Source organism: Amblyomma maculatum, chromosome 1 (assembly GCF_055883805.1).
Source record: "Amblyomma maculatum isolate TAMU_Amacu chromosome 1, ASM5588380v1, whole genome shotgun sequence".
In the NCBI taxonomy this organism is placed as follows: Eukaryota; Metazoa; Arthropoda; class Arachnida; order Ixodida; family Ixodidae; genus Amblyomma; species Amblyomma maculatum.
In genome coordinates, this window is record NC_139344.1 from 244,197,410 (window position 1) to 244,213,947 (window position 16,538).

Genomic DNA, 16,538 nt, shown 5'->3' on the forward strand with positions numbered 1-16,538 from the left:
TTAAACTCCCGTGTTGAACCCTTCGTTTGGGTCCCTTAGATTCCTTTTGTGTTCGTGTAACCTGGTCTTCAGGCATCTAGCTATCTCCCTGTTCGGCTTTATAGATGTTTCCGCAAGATATGGGAATCGAATATACATCTTTTTCGCAAATCACGAGACGTGGACGGCGCCTCGTAAATGCAGTCGGGTGCATGTTCGGTGTCGGAAGTTACTCCTTTACACAACTGATGCAGTTTCTTTGAGCCTGAGAAGACAGTATCGACTGCCGCTCTGTTTCCTTTTCTCCTCAGTTTATGGCAACCGCATGTAAGTGTGGTATCACCGCTACGTTAATTTGTTCGACGTTCCTTTGTGGTGGGCCCCTTTCCAGATGAACTAATCCCTTTCATGCTTGAAATTAATTAGCGTCAAGCTTTGGGAACACTATATGGGTTACAGCAATCACATTAATGCCCTAAAGCGGGTTTCTACGCAGAGTATTCGGCGGCGATCGATTTCTGTGCCACATGGAACCGTCGTTTCGCGTGAGTATCTCAAATCTTTTGAAGCGAAAAGCTTCCCTATGCTAGTCAACTCCGAGTCTCGCGTGTGGCGGCAGGCTGAGTTGACATAACCGTCCCTTGTGAAACGTGAGACCCAAGTTCACAGCTCCTGCCGACCACACAGCGACGAGCGGTTAGACCTGGCGTAGTATTGCTTTCGCAATAAAAGTCACAGCTGCGCATGCGCAAATCACGTGACGTCACAGGAGAGTCGCAGCTCGTCGGAGCCGCCGCTGCCGCCGCAACCGCTGCCGCGACGCAGCCGGTTGGTCTTTAGCCGGTGCCGCGCGCTTTCACCGGGCTGTGTTTATGTCTGTATAGAAGTGTAACGGTGATGATGATGTGGAATGGGAATAAAGTTTAATCTTATGTGATGTACAGCTGTAATCAATGTTTCACCGTGATAATAAGCCATGGAATATCTATAAGGTGCAACTGTGAACAACAAGATAAGCCACAACTACGCCAAGGAACCACAAGCTAAGCCATGGCATCTCCGAAGCTTTTGGCTTCTGATATCCAGGCTTAACCAAGCTAAGCCACCACCATTTTTGTTTTCTTCGAAAGTCCAGTTATGTGCTCACTGAGCCGGTTTGAAGCTGCATTTACCCCATGAATTACGGTCACGATATGGCGTTGAATATATCAGTCACGTTTAGCTCCTTTGCAGGCGAAGCATGAGAGGTTGGCTGCTGTTCTGCTTTGACAGCGTGTTGGATGCGAGGATCGGAGGCAATGCAACTGGCGGCTTCTCAGAATGACTAAAAGAAAAAGTCGGAATGGTAGGAAAACATTTTTGATGTTGGCTGAGGCTTTGATAAAGCGTTTAGTTCAGGAATTCGTTTTGGATAATGTGTTCGCAGGTACTGTTGTTCCAAATACATTAAAATATCCATGAGTATGATGAGCGTAATGACCACGGTGAAGACGATGGCCATGCGTGTGATGGAGGCTTCTGTGCTCTTCAAGCAATTTATAGTGGTCCCCATAGTTGCTCTGCCCGCAATGCCTATGCAGGAATGACCAAAATGCATTCCGTTAGCGTGTTTTTATTCACAACCATTTATGTTCGTTCATTTTCATTCCAATAATTCGCGATTTGTGATGCCACCAGAAGCGTAAGGCCATCGGGAGCGCTTCCGGACGGCGGCATTTTTGCGGATATTTTGAAAACTTGGGAGAATTGCCTGCACCATACTCTCCAACAGAGACTCTCATTGCTATGACTGCTCAAATTCAAGGCCATACTATCCAATAGAGACTCGAATTGCTATGACTGCTCAAATCAAAGCAACCTGCCCTTTGCTGCATGCGACGTTCACCAGAGATTTCGAGCAGGATTCACTCTTCCTTTAGGTGCAGGAGTTGTTTTAGTCTCTCAGAAGTTGACTGTCTTGCAGACGAGGACCTCGTACTCGGTGTAGCGATGCTCGACGCCGCCGTAGGTGATTACCGCGCAGCGCTGAGAAGGCTGCAGCCTGCTGACAGTCTTCATTCCCTTGTAGAGAGCGCGTGCAATGTAGAGCGGCTCTCCATCGGAGGTCACGCCCCCTTGGATGGCTCTTTTCAGGACTGCCCCATCAGTAGCCGCCTGCCACTCCAGGCAAGCACCATCGGAGACGAGTGCCTGCGAACCAGATCGTTACAACGCGGTGTGTGATTAAACTGGCTGTGATTGGCAACAAAGGATGTCATCGATCAAAGACATGAAAGGCGGGCAATAGGGTCTGAAGAACAAAGTCACCTCATTTTTCACATTATGGAAGCGTTCTCATTTTGATAGGCGAAACTGCAGAAATAGCGAGCTTCACTTGATTTGTCGCGCTTTACGATGAGCCATTTGCTGTAGCCGTACTGCTACTCTCTGCTGAGCTTGTTTTGAAAGCTTACGCGCTGCATTTTTACAATTGTAGTGGCCCACAAAGCGAGAACAATGTTCATACTAAACACAACGTCGCCTGCAAGTAGGGAATAAACCAACAGCACACAGAAGCAACCAAATGGCGCAGATGCGGCAATTACATATCCACCATCATTAAACATTTGACCTTAGTTTCTTGGCGGTTCGAACCCGCCGAAAAAATAAGGCACCGGTGCATTTAGGACATGGAGTCGACATGTACCAACTCGGACTTATCCCAACGCCGACATAAAAATCAAGCTACGGACCTGCATTTTTCAAAAAGGAAGAGAACCAGTAGATTTCTATTAGCAGGCCGGTGGCCTTTCTTTCTTTCTTTCTTTCTTTCTTTCTTTCTTTCTTTCTTTCTTTCTTTCTTTCTTTCTTTCTTTCTTTCTTTCTTTCTTTCTTTCTTTCTTTCTTTCTTTCTTTCTTTCTTTCTTTCTTTCTTTCTTTCTTTCTTTCTTTCTTTCTTTCTTTCTTTTTACGCACGCTTGCCACAAGGCATATTATAAAAAACCCGTGTAAATTATTATCCGTAAGGAACCGGAGACGGCTCTTATTGTTAAAGGTGAGCCATTTAGAGAAGTCCTCTTCCCTTGTTGCGGTTCTGTTCGGATAAAATGCTTGGACTGAGACGTTAACTGCTGACTTCCTTCGAAAGGTTGCTTGGAACCTACTGCGTGTTCAGCTACACATTTTTATCAGCTTTTAACCCTACTTTGTGTCTCAGTTTCTTGGAAAGACTTTTGTACCACTTTGCCATTCACACTTTGGGAAGACATTTCTGTGTCCACCCCTGCAGAACTAACCTGAACACCAATATCGGCCCGAGATCACATAGACAGCCGAATGGCGACCCATATGTCTTAACGGCGTACGATTGCCGTGTAGGTAGCAGGAGAGGTCAGCTGTGTTCTTCACGAGAGCGCAAACGAACACGAAGACGACGAAAAGGAAGGAGTAAACGAACGAAACAACCTCTATATGCAGAAAAGATGCGGACTCGGAGCTCCTGAACCGCGTACGTGCTGTGAAGGCGGGAGTATGAATGTGTTATCGTTAGTGACGTTTATTTTCCTTCCTTTCTATTTTTATTTTTGAATGCTTTGACTTTACTTTTTGTGTATTTTGTTATTTTAGTATATTTATTTCATTATTTTCCATTCTTTTATGAAACTTTCAACTGCACCACGCATTCACTAGATCTCCCTCTGTTTAGCTCCAGCCAACCGGCATTCGTGACCTGTGAATAGCGCGCGTAGCCAACTCGCAACCTTAAGGTGCCACGTGGTTTCGACTCCCACCCTACCTAAATGTTCCTAGTTTCAGCTCATTTACTTTACTTTATTTAAATAAAGCTTCGTCAGAACGTTGGTGCTGATTCAAATATTTTGACTTGCTTTTGAAGTGGTTCCAGCAACAACCATAGCCCTGCATAAAGAAAATAATAAAATTAACATAAGAAGCGGTGTTTGGAAAGGCGATAGGATACACGTAGTACTGTTAACCACATCCTTAAAGGATATATTGACATACGTGAATTGCGAGCAGTTAGGGTTAAGGGTTCATGGAGAACACTATAGTAATCTCCGAATCACTGATGACGTTGCGTTCACCAATAATGATTAGTGATCTAGACAGGAAAAGCAGAATGGAAGGCCTAAAATTAATATGCATGAGATTACAGTAATGGTGGGCATAAGATTAACATACAGGAGATTAAACTAATGTTCAATGGCCTGGGAACAAAACAGGAATTTACGACAGGTAGCAACATATTAATGTTGTATGCTAATATGTCTACTTGGGACAGGTAGCAACCGCAGATTCTGATTACGAAAGGGAGATAACTAGCAGAATAAGAGTGGAATGGAGCGCATTCGGCAGACACTCGCAGATTATGACTAGCAACTTGGCGGCATCGCTCAAGAATAGTATACAACACTTCCATATTACCGGTAACTCCCCTATATGGTGCAGAAAAGTAGAGGGTAGCCAAAAGGATTCAACGTAAGTTGAAGAGAGCGCAGAAGACTATGGAGCAGATATTTGTGTTGTGTAAAGTTTACAGACGGATATTGACAGGTCATGACAGTTTACACTACACTGCAAAGCATTGCAAGGGCCAAGAAAGGTATCTGCTTCAAGCAGAAATGTAACAGGTAGCATGGACCACGATAGTTAAATGACTAGGAGACTACTTTTAAGTGCGAGAACGTGAAAAAAATTAGGCTACCTTGTCAAGTGCAAACACATGCTGCGCTACATACACACAGAATTATGAATCATGACTACGCGTAATGTTTATACAAACTCTACACCTTACCTTCATTTCGTTTATAAATAAAGAGTCGCTAGTCATGCTACATTGCATAATGACTATGAGTCAGAAGACATGATTTGGACAGTGAGTCATGATTATACGTCGCGTTTGTATACCAAGCCTACACCGAACGTTACGTTACTTCGTAAGGTACTAAGTCATGCGACATTGCAAAACGAATTTGAGTCATGAGTGATGCGTATAACTGTGAGTAATGACTGTGCGTAATGCCTGTACAGACTCTCTACAACTTATAGTACGTTACGTTTCGAAGTACTCTTGTCTCGCTACGCAGCGTAATAAAAATGAGTAAGGATCTATCTCTGGTCATTCCTGAGTCACGCTTTAACATTCATGGCTATAGATATCATCTTACATACGTTGTGGCGCCGTTCATGGGCGTGATCACGTCATTCGAGTCTCGAGCCACGGACATCGTCGGATTTTGGCTTATGAGACTAAAATGATTTCTCATTAATAAAAATGAAATCAAGTGCATTGGCAGGCATCCGCAGGTCATGAATGGCAGTTTATTATCGACAGCTGTATCTTTCCAGTACTCACAAACTTAAAGGCTAACAAAAAAGAGTCGAAATTAGAGTCAGGACAGCGTAGTAACGTAAAGAGAAAATTTTATGTACAGTCTTTGTCAAAAGTCCAGAGCCCAGGGGGTGTGCTTCTGAGCCACTTCGGGCGGCTTATAATGCATTTTCTGTATTTCGAATCGTTTGATGGTAATATTTTTTGTCCTACCGTCTCCGATGGGAAGGACCTCCACTAATGCTAAATCAGCGCCACTGCATGGCTCAGTGGAATACTTCGTGGGATCTACACTTTTGAAAGGGCTGTATATGCAACGTACTAAGAGTCAGGAAGAGAGCTGGATTGACTAAGGAATAAACGTGAGTCAATGACATACCTGTTTAAATTGAGAATAATAAATAAGCACGACCAGACTAGGCAACTCGAAGGCAACATAACCGACGGTCCCTTAGTGTAATGAACTGGGTTCCGAGGGAAGGCAGACTAGACACGATGCCGCAGAAAATCACAGGCGGGGGATAAGTACATTTGCTGGGCAGAGGTGGGTACTGCAGCTGGCACGGGACAAGACTAACTGGTGAAAAACACTTCATTGGGAGCAGTTCTGATAATGACGATCATGATGATGCTGATAGCAATTATTTTTTGCCTTTAAAAAGTGCGCACGCGACCTTCGGACGACACGGACTTGGCTTAGACTGTGGAGAGCAAAACACATTCCTCAGTGGCATGCCGAGGTCGCTGGCCACCTGGCCTGTACATGTTCTAGACTTCAGCTGCTCTCATGAAGTTGCATTATAGTTCAGAGGAGGCCCAGAAAGGTGGGAGCTGTTAGCACTAAGCCACCTACTTGGCAAGGCAGAAATTTTGTTTTTGCTTAAATTATATCGTAATAGCCAATGATTTATCGAAATTAGAGTTTTCTGAAACATGGACTTATAATCATCGCCTAGCAGTCCAATGCGTATATCATCTCCCAGGAACCGTGAACTTGCGACAATATTACTTTATAGACTCTTGCCCTTTCGCCGGATGTGAAACGTTAGTTCTGATAGCTTTCATTCAGTGGTGTCTGAGTTTGCAGGAAACAAAGAGGGGGGAAAATGCAGCTTACCCTTAAGCTCTGCTTTTAAGTGCATTTGGCGCTATAGCGTTGAAGGCTCTCGTCTGCGGCTCCTTTTTGCGGTGCCTCTTTCGCGTACATGTAGTTTCTACTAGGTTAATTACCAATCTTTTAATTTTTGCCTCAGATATCTCATACATTATTAGCGTACAGTGTTAAACTACCACTTTATACATTTACCGGTCACCCGACACTCCGCTTTAACCAAGCCATATAAACGTGCTTTCATGGCCCAGGAGTAACGTGCCCTCGAAGGTTGATTCTTATTCCACCTTTGAGGGAGTTCTCAAATTATGAGAGACTCTTCCACTCTGGCGTCTCTCATGACCTGGGTCTATTAGGTACATTAAGCTTCTCATACCACCGTCTATAGGAGCCATTTCCCGCACCAAAATCCAAGCTCTCTACTTACACCCACGTGACTTGGACCACTGCTTCATGAGTGGTGCGTAAGTGGCAAGCGGCGGAACAGAGTTGCAAGATTCTTTCATTTTGCACACCTGGCAAATTTGCCACCATCACAGCGTGTGTTTCGCTGCCGACTCCGCCATGCGCGATTCTTCCCGCGCTTGTGATCGCAACTTCTGTATAATTAGGCGATCATAAATGTATAGTGGAGACCCTAGCAGCGTGATAACAATGCATGTGAAACAGTGAGAAAATCAACGAATCAGACCTGTTGCGCTGACCTGGTAGTGTTCAAATTTATCGTGACCCACGTAGCAATAGGCGAGGATGGTGAGCACCTTGCCAGATATCACGTTGCCCTCGTGCACCGCGCGTCCAACATACGTAATCTCGCCTCCCGTGTCGTCGCCTCCAGGCACCGCGTTTACCGGCACGTATCCTCCTTTGCAGATCACCCAGACGCATGGAGACTTGTAGCTGATCGCTGCGAGGCAATTTCAAAAATCCATCACATGCGTTGGTGAAGAATTTGCGTAATGCAACGCTTTAGAAAGAGAACTCCATTTGAAGTTATGTCTCCGCGCACGTTGTACAGTGGTTGTTCGAGTGCTCAACAAGACGCACTCGTTGCGGTGACACGAAACGCAGTATGATCGTGAATAGAAATTTCTAAGCTAATAAACATTTGAGTCTAAATCAACTCGGGCTGCTCTGCCTGTGGGACATGCACCACCGTTCACGCAGGCTCCCAGCCAAATGTGACTCGGCACTTATAGTATATACATAGCTGTCGAACATAAACTACTTATTCAACACCCTGCCGCATACGCCAAATTACGGCTGTCCTTCACTTGATGGTACAGATATTTTTTAGCTGAATTTGTTTTCGGTGCCTATAGTGAACAACTTATAGTGAACACCTCAGCCAACGGTACAAAAAGCTTACCAGAACAATATACTGTTCTGGTAAGCTTTTTGTACCGCTGGCCTTTAAACCATAACCACATCACGTCAATTGTTGTTCGCTGCGTTATAGGCGCTGACACACCGTGGTCCGTGGACACGTAGAATCATCTTAGAGTGGTATATAATCATATTCGTGTTCATCAGAAGCCCTAATTCGATGTATTATAAGAAGCTACTAACCCTTAATGGTGAAACTTGTATGCTCGCGGCGCCCGTCTTTGTCGCAGAAGCAGATATAGCTGATGCGTGCAGTACTAATGCAGTACCAGAGCGGAGGTGGAGGGATGTGACGCCAGAAAGGAAAGGAATCACTCCCGGCACAGTTCTGGCTTTGTGGCGGGCTCTGCCCACAGGAATCGTTTCCGGCACAGTTGTGGTCCACTAATGCTGGCTGCCCGCACGAGTCATTCTTGGCAAAGTTCTGGTTTGGCGATGCTGCCCGTTGAAACGGAAGCTCCTCGGCAGTGTTCTGGTCCCGCAATTCTATTTGCCTGCGTGAGTCGTGTTCGGTACAGTTCTGGTTCGGTGAGGCTGTCTGTCCATCTGAGTTGTTCCCCACCGCACAGTTCTGGTTCAACGATGGTCCTTGGTCATAGGAAGCGCCGTCAGCACAAATCTGGTTCGGCGGTGCTGTCTGCTCACATGAGGCGTCCATGACTCATCAGAAGCAGCACCCGAGTCACCAGAGTTGACTTGTACTGCAGGAGACGGAAGTCCACGACGGTCCAGCTTCTCTCGGCCTCTTTTTTCCAAATACTTGCGGCAAGGTGATGTCCGCAAGCTGCCGGCTCCGCTTGTTCTTCTTCTTCTTCTGCCTTGATAAATGGCACATACCCACGAAGGGGGATTGGGTTCAGTGTGGACTGCCAAGTGCCCTACAGATACTGAATTAGTGCATTAAATTAATCATCAAGTAAACAAAAACCTAAGATTTAAGATCACAAAAGTGAATGAAAGGAAAAAAATGTGAAGCAAAAAATTTGAAAGTTTGTAAATTTGGAATACAATTAGCAAGGGAATGTGTCCGTAGCTGCTCGCCGAACGTAAGTGCGCGCCCGAGTCCACGAGAACAGGAACACGATGCCTGTGCTACGCGTATTGCATTCCCTGCAAACTGCAGCAATGGAAGTGCCGGGTGACGTAGCTAAAAAATAAAACACAACAAAAAGGCAGTCAATAAAGCCAATAAAGGTATAAGTTTTCTGAGTATACATTGAAGGGCACAAGCTAAAATGCATACGCAATAAAATAGTTTTATGGATTAAAACTGCTTGCCGTAATCCTCTGGTCATGCCAGTTGCATCCGCCGCGCTATTATCAATATGTTGAATCAAAACGAAAAAGAGCGCATTTAAAGAACGCTTCCCGTCGCTTCTGTGGCGCAATAGATTCATGCCACGTACGTGACTGAAAGACATGTGCTCGATTCCTGTAGGTACAATTTTTTATTTTTTTTTTTAATTCACAACATTGAAATAAAATACGACCATATTTCCTGGGGTATGTTCCCCTTTAGGTTGCATAATACCATGTTTTTTTTCTTAACAGCAGCAAAACCAGCCACGAATGCAGACATAATATGATAGTATGACAACGGTTACACTATACAATTACCTTCACCGTAATGAACTCCTGTCTTCAGTGAGTGTCTGTTACCGTTAGGTTGTGTTCAGACACAGCTCTCAGCAACAATTGCCTTTTAACATGGTTTAAATTCTTTTTAACGGACTTACGCCGCGTCGAGTTTTCAAATTAACTTATTCAATGCCGCAAATATGGCGCGACGGACGCCATCGATTTATTACGCTGTTTACAGTATGTAACTTTGATCCATACAACTATTATATTAATATTTCATTTCAGTTTCCGTACTGCGCTTCATGCTGAAACAAAACGTAAGTTTGTATTTTATTTTTCATTGACGCACCCGGTACTTCCGTTGCTGCAGTTTTCGGGGAACGGCAATAATACGCGTCACAGACGGGCGCACGTTCCCACGCAATCCCACTTCTGACACCACGCACACCTCTATCCTTCAACTACTGCGTCCTCGTTCCTCCGTGACAATATCAAACATAGCATGCTCATTCAGTTTAGGTTCATGGGGAAGCCTAAATACCATGCCTAAGTGGTTGCTGATGATGGCGATGACAATGAAACTCTTGGATTTCTTATCTCTTATCTGCTACCAGTTCTTATTCGCAGGCCACGTGTCCTGTAAACTATAGTACTTCTACTCTCCGGAAATCCCGTCGAGTGCATCAAGGAATTCTTCAGCTTAAGGAATGTTACAAATGTAGGTAGTTGGTTGTGCATATTCAAAGTATCAGCGCGCTGACATAGTGCTTAAGTGCTGCTCGCCTTACTTTCAAGAAATGGATACCACCATTTTCCAGTAAAGATATTCAATTGTTTCTGGGGATTTACCACATACTGCACACGTCTGATCGTCTTGATTATATTTCCTTTTTTTTTTTTTTCGAAAACAACACTACATTCGGGAAGCGTGCCGAATGTGAGCGACCAGCTCGACCAAGAAACAAGACAAGAAACAAGAAATATTAATTTAAACAGCGTGAACATGAAGACAAGCAAAGTATCTTGGTAAGAAACAAGAAGCAAAAAGTCGCCACTGGTGGGATACCCACGACCACGTGCCGGCGGCGGGATCGCATCCCACCAGCCGCTCGTGGTCGTTTTTCCTCTACTTTATAATCAGTTATCTCAATGCTTGCATCATTATTTGATATTAACCCCTCCCCCCCCCCCCCCCCCCCCCCCGCTATAATATATACTCTTACGGACGAGGAAAAAGCGGGCAATGTCGCGGGCAGAAGAGCTTGCGCTAGGCCCACCGCAATTCATTAAATAATCTCTCAGTCATCAACCATCTTCCCTCTCTTTTCTCTGTGTGCATCGGCTTTGCCGCCTTGTAACGTTTGCTGGAGATGCGGGGTACGCCATCATCACTCGTCATCCTGGCCCGGAGCTTCGGCGCCCTGCGTCTTCTTGTGCCGTTGGTAGAAGGTCTAGAAGGCATCACGTAGCTGGTCCCCAGCCTGCCGGACCCGATGCGACCTCTTCTATTTATTTATTTATTTAGAACATATTGCAGGCCTACAGTAGGCCCAAGCAGGAGGGGCGAATACACAATATATGCAAAAAGAACAGGATTAGCAAATTGAAAAATGTTAAATACAAGTTGTAACACAAAATACAACAATAAATACAAGGCTCAGATGCAAAATACAAAAAGTAAACGTAGAAATAAATGGCTCTCAAATTAAATGCTATGAAGAAAACATTGAGTCAAAAGAATCAGCTCTGGTTAAAAGATCTGGCGGGCATCTGTTCCACTCCTCAATGGTGCGTGGAAAAATTGAGTATTTAAAGACGTTAATCCTAGCACTGTAAGGGGTTAATGATTGTGCATGATGATTTCGTGTTTGGCGCGTAGTGTTAGGTTTAAGGAAGGGGTCTGCATTCATAGACAGTTTATGGTTTTTTAGCAAGAAAAGTAGTTTCAGTCTGAATTTTCCGGCGCAGCTGTAATGTTTCAATACCGTGAGTTCTCATGAGTGTCGTTGGTGAGTCAGTTACACGATACTTTGAAAAAATGAAACGTACGGCTTTGCGTTGAATCATTTCGAGGGCCTCGATGTTACGTTTAGTGTAGGGATCCCATACGGTGCACGCATATTCTAGAGATGGCCTTATTATTGAAAAGTAGGTTAATTTTTTAAGTTCAGGTGGGGCAAGTTTTAGTTTATGTCTAAGAAAGCAGAGTTTACGAAAGGCTGAGGAGCATACGTTTGATACATGTTTATTCCAGCTCAGGTTTTTCGTTATTGTAACTCCTAGATACTTGTACTCGCTGACTTCGGTCAGAAGGTGAGATGAAATATTGTAAGGAAATGAGGAGGAAGCCTTTTTGTTAGTTATCTTCATGTATGCAGTTTTCTCTAAATTTAGCTTCATATCCCATTTATTACACCATGTATGTATGTTCTGAAGATTGGAGTTTAGTAAAACTTGATCATCTTGGCAAGTAATTTGGTGAAATAAAACGCAGTCATCTGCAAATAATCTAATTTGAACAGGGGTAGTTATAACGTTAGTAATGTCATTGATATATATATTAAAAAGAGGAGAGGTCCGAGGACGCTTCCCTGTGGGACGCCTGAAGTGACCGGCAGGTGATTTGAATAGCAATCATCAATACAAACATATTGTGTGCGGTGAGAAAAGTATGAGGAAATCCAACGAATTATGAAATTAGGAAGACCAATAAGTTCAAGTTTGTAAATTAATTTGGCATGAGAAATAACATCAAAGGCTTTGCTGAAGTCTAAAAAAAATAACATCCATTTGACCAGCGCTATTTAGTACACTTGCAAAAGTATGAATGACAGAAGTTAGCTGAGTGACAGTAGAAAATCCTTTTCGAAACCCGTGCTGATGGGGGGTAAGCTCCTTGTTATCGTTTAGAAATGTAGTTATGTAATTAGCTATGATATGCTCAGCAAGTTTGCAACATGTGGAAGTTATTGATATGGGACGATAATTAGCAATCAAGGCAGGATCACCCTTTTTCAGCACGGGCAGAATCCGCGCTTTCCTCCAGTCGGAAGGAATGTTTCCTGTTTCAAATGATTTGCGGAAAATAACAACCAGGAACTCTGTGATGGCTTCTGCATAACGGCGCAAAAAAATATTTGGTATCCCGTCAGGTCCAGCGGACGCTTTAGTTTTGAGGTTGAGTAGCATGGAGAATACGCCAGATGAAGAAACAATGTTGGGGGTCGAGTTGGGAGACATGGTACTGGGTTGAACAAATAAACCATGATGGGAAAACACACTCTGAAAATACTTATTGAATGCCTCAGAGATTTGTGATTTATCAGCAAGCTGCACACCTTGACATGAAATGCGCGTAATCGTTTTTTTCTTTTTCGATAAAAATTTCCAGAACTTATGTGGTGAGTCACGAAGGAAATTTGGCAGGCTATACTGAAAGTAATTTTGTTTAGCCTGCCGCAAAGCGCTTGTGAAGTTAGCCTGATGTATTTTAACTATGTTTCGACAGGCACCCCCACGCTACAGTCGTTTGATTTTTCTTTTCAAATGTATTATTTCTCGCGTGATCCAAGGAGTTTTTTTACACGTTTTCTTTGTTCTATTAGGAATGTAGTTATCAATGCAGTACGTACAGATTTCTTTAAATTTATTCCAGAGTTCATCAACATTAGTTCCTCGAAACATGTCAAGGCGTAAGCTGAAGTAATCTAACAAACTTTCATCATTAGCTCTGGAGAAGTTTTTCACGGAAATAATTTTTGCTGGTTCACTATCGACATTTTGTAGAATGGGACAAGTAAAAACCACCATGCAGTGATCAGATAACCCAGTTTCAACTGATACAGTAAAACGTTCTGTTTCTTGGCTGAGAAAGACGAGGTCGAGAATAGATGCAGCTTCACCGTGTATGCGCGTTGGGTGCTTAACTCCCTGTTGCAAATTATGCATCAGCATAATATCACACATGTATGAAGCATTTATGTCATTGATTGTACTAGGGAAGGGACTATTCCAGTCAATATTTGGGAGATTAAAATCACCGACAAGGTATACTTTATCACGGCGAAATTTAGACATGTGATCGGCCAGATCACATAAATATTGAGGTGGTGAATCAGGTGGTCTGTATACAGCAAAAAGCACAAATGATCTACAACCGTACGACAGTTTTAAAGGCACACTTTCATGATTAGCTATTTGCTGCAACGTGTGTGCCTCTGTGTTTTGATTCACCAGGACCGCAACTCCCCCTCCACGTGTTGCTCTATCACGGCGAAAAACTTGATAAGAGCGGGGGAAAACAGTTTCATCATCAATATCATCTCGCAGCCAAGTCTCGGTTATAACTACGGCGTGTGGATTGTGAATCAACAAGATAGCCTCCAAAGCCTCCGATTTATTTACAACACTACGTGCATTAATATTAAGTAAGCGAAATTCCTTAACACGAGGTTGTGAAAGTCAATCTTTGCTTTAATAACTGTTTTTATCACCGAGTTGAACTCTGCTGTTATCGCTGTCATCCCAGGCGTAAAGCATTTTTTCGATTCGCAGCTTGTCATTTATCAAGGTAACTTTTTTCCCTTCATCCCTTTCTGTTTTTGCGCTGTCCCACAGTAATTTACGCTTCCTAAGTGTGTTTCGTGAATAATCGTTCTGTATTGAAATATTACTGCCTTTTAGTTTATTGCAGTTTTTAAAGAGTTCTTGCTTTTCGTTATAGTCCTGGAAGAACACAATTACAGGGCGGTTTGTTGCCTTTTTGCCCAGCCTGTGTATTCTGCCCACAGAACTGCAAGATACTTTAAGCTTTTTTGCAAAAACTTTAGTTAGAACCTTCTTTTTCAAGTCAGCCTCAGATTCCCAATGTTCCTCTTTTACTCCAAAAACAATAAGGTTTGAGCGGCGGCTACTGTCTTCTAAATCAGTTATTTTCGCCTGGAGTTCATATATTGTTTGTTCTAGAGTGTCAATCCTGTTTGTCTGCTTCTCCAAGGCTGTAAACCTTAGTCTCATATCATTCATGAGTTTTTCCATATTGCTCTGTTGCACTCTCTAAACAGTCACTTCAGTGGCTAGGCCCTTTTGCCCTTCAAGTAATTCTTTCAGCATTTCATTAGAATCCGGACCGGGATTAGTTTCAACGTCTCCACATAGGAGCAGTTTGCACATACAAAAAGCATTGTAGGCAATTTCAACGCACTGCTGTGGGCACGGCAAAACCAGAAGACAGCGGCAATCACTTTTAACAGAACAGTAATCAGTACTAACCTGCACAAGGCAGAAGAGAAGCTTGTGAGACCACATGCCTACGCTGGTTCCGCCGCGCCAACTGAAGACAAATTCCTGTTGACGTTCTTTTAAAGGCGATTCGGACAAGGTCACGTGGTGGCTAGGTGGCGTTCCAGGCTTGATGTCACGCGGGAATGGACAATCAAAAAGAAGAGGCTCCAAAGGTGACGGTGCAGCCAGAAAACACGTATCGATTGCTGATCCATTTACTGCAGTCGTTGATGCGGCAGAACTGGGCAAAAAAAACCTGCACAAGGCAGAAGAGAAGCTTGTGAGACCACATGCCTACGCTGGTTCCGCCGCGCCCACTCAGTTTTCTCAATGCTTGCATCATTATTTGATATTAACCCCTCCCCCCCCCCCCCTCGCTATAATATATACTCTTACGGACGAGGAAAAAGCGGGCAATGTCGCGGGCAGAAGCGCTTGCGCTAGGCCCACCGCAATTCATTAAATAATCTCTCAGTCATCAACCATTTTCCTTCTCTTTTATCTGTGTGCATCCGCTTTGCCGCCTTGTAACGTTTGCTGGAGATGTGGGGTACGTCATCATCACTCGTCATCCTGGCCCGGAGCTTCGGCGCCCTGCGTCTTCTTGTGCCGTTGGTAGAAGGTCTAGAAGGCATCACTTAGCTGGTCCCCAGCCTGCCGGTCCCGATGCGACCTCTTCTTTCCACCGTCCCGTCCCTCGCCCCGACCACAAGACACGACGAAGGAGAGACTGACACGAGACGCCACCCACACAACCACAGGACACGAAGAGAGAGCCGAACACAATACGAACCCACTGACCCGATATGGCCCGAAAGCATCCTGGGCCAGGCTTCATCGGGAATCATCGTGTCGACAAGCCGTTGTCTTCTTCCCTTTTCCTCTTTTTCTTAGGCCGTTATAGTCACGCCCATTGTCATGCCATGGATCTCATCGGCATTGGCAAACTTCCTCGTCCACGATCGGGGCGATCACTTGGTGGCCCCGGGCAATGTTACGGACGAGGAAGAAGCGGGCAGTGGCGCGGGCAGGAACACTAGTACTAGTCCCCACCGCAAATCATTAAATCATCTCTCAGTCATCGACCATCTTTTCTTTCTCTGTTGTTTGTGTGCATCTTCTTGCCGTCCCGTAACAATATAATCTCCTACGCATTCATCTGCGTAAGTGGCCGTTAACTTCCTTCGTATTTATCTCGTAATGAGTCTTCTCATTTCCTCTACATTGATCTGTGGATTAGCTTAACAAGGGCTTCGAATCTGGAAGCCTTGATGTCATAGGTAGTATAAGAGGGTTCTCACAGCTGCCAGCCTGCCCGCGTTACATCAAGTTCTACATGACACTTGGGGTGTCACATGACGTCCTCGTCCGCTAGTGTGGAGGAGGGTGTTGGTAGCGAACATACCAAGAAGGTAGAAGATTGAGCAGCAGCTACCGTAGCCAATACCACTGGAATCATCTGTTCGTCAAGGATGTCCACTGTCTCCACTGTTGTTTGGCTTATATCTGGAACCCCTCTCTCTCAGTATAATTAACAGTGCAGCCATCCGTGGTTTCTCTCTGACTCAATGTGAAGTTAAGATTTTAACTTACGCGGACGATATCGCCCTCTTTTGTTCTGACAAAAAGAGTGTACTTGAGGCTTTACACTTGACTGAACAGTTCTGCGATGTATCAGGCGCGGCCCTTAATTTAGATAAATCCAAAGGTTTTTGGTTGGGACACTGGGGCACTAGACCAAGCCAGTTTGGAGGCATGTGCTGGGACTGTAGTCCTCTTCAGTACCTAGGGGTTCCGCTGCACCAAGTTCGTAACAGCGCAGCTTACTGGGATTCACAAATCGTACCTATGCGGCGACAAACGCAGGCT

General features: G+C 44.4%; 1 protein-coding gene across 1 annotated transcript; it reads right to left on the reverse strand.

The window, feature by feature from the left end:
- Window positions 1-1,640: 1,640 nt before the first annotated feature.
- LOC146206104 (pfs47 receptor-like) lies at window positions 1,641-8,687 on the reverse strand. Its single transcript, XM_084586990.1, has 3 exons — window positions 7,989-8,687; window positions 7,124-7,326; window positions 1,641-2,169 (listed from the first exon to the last, which is right to left on the reverse strand). The coding sequence occupies exons 1-3, from the start codon at window positions 8,461-8,463 to the stop codon at window positions 1,921-1,923; spliced, it is 927 nt and encodes a 308-aa protein (XP_084443116.1). The 5' UTR covers window positions 8,464-8,687; the 3' UTR covers window positions 1,641-1,920.
- Between the last annotated feature and the right edge of the window lie 7,851 nt (window positions 8,688-16,538).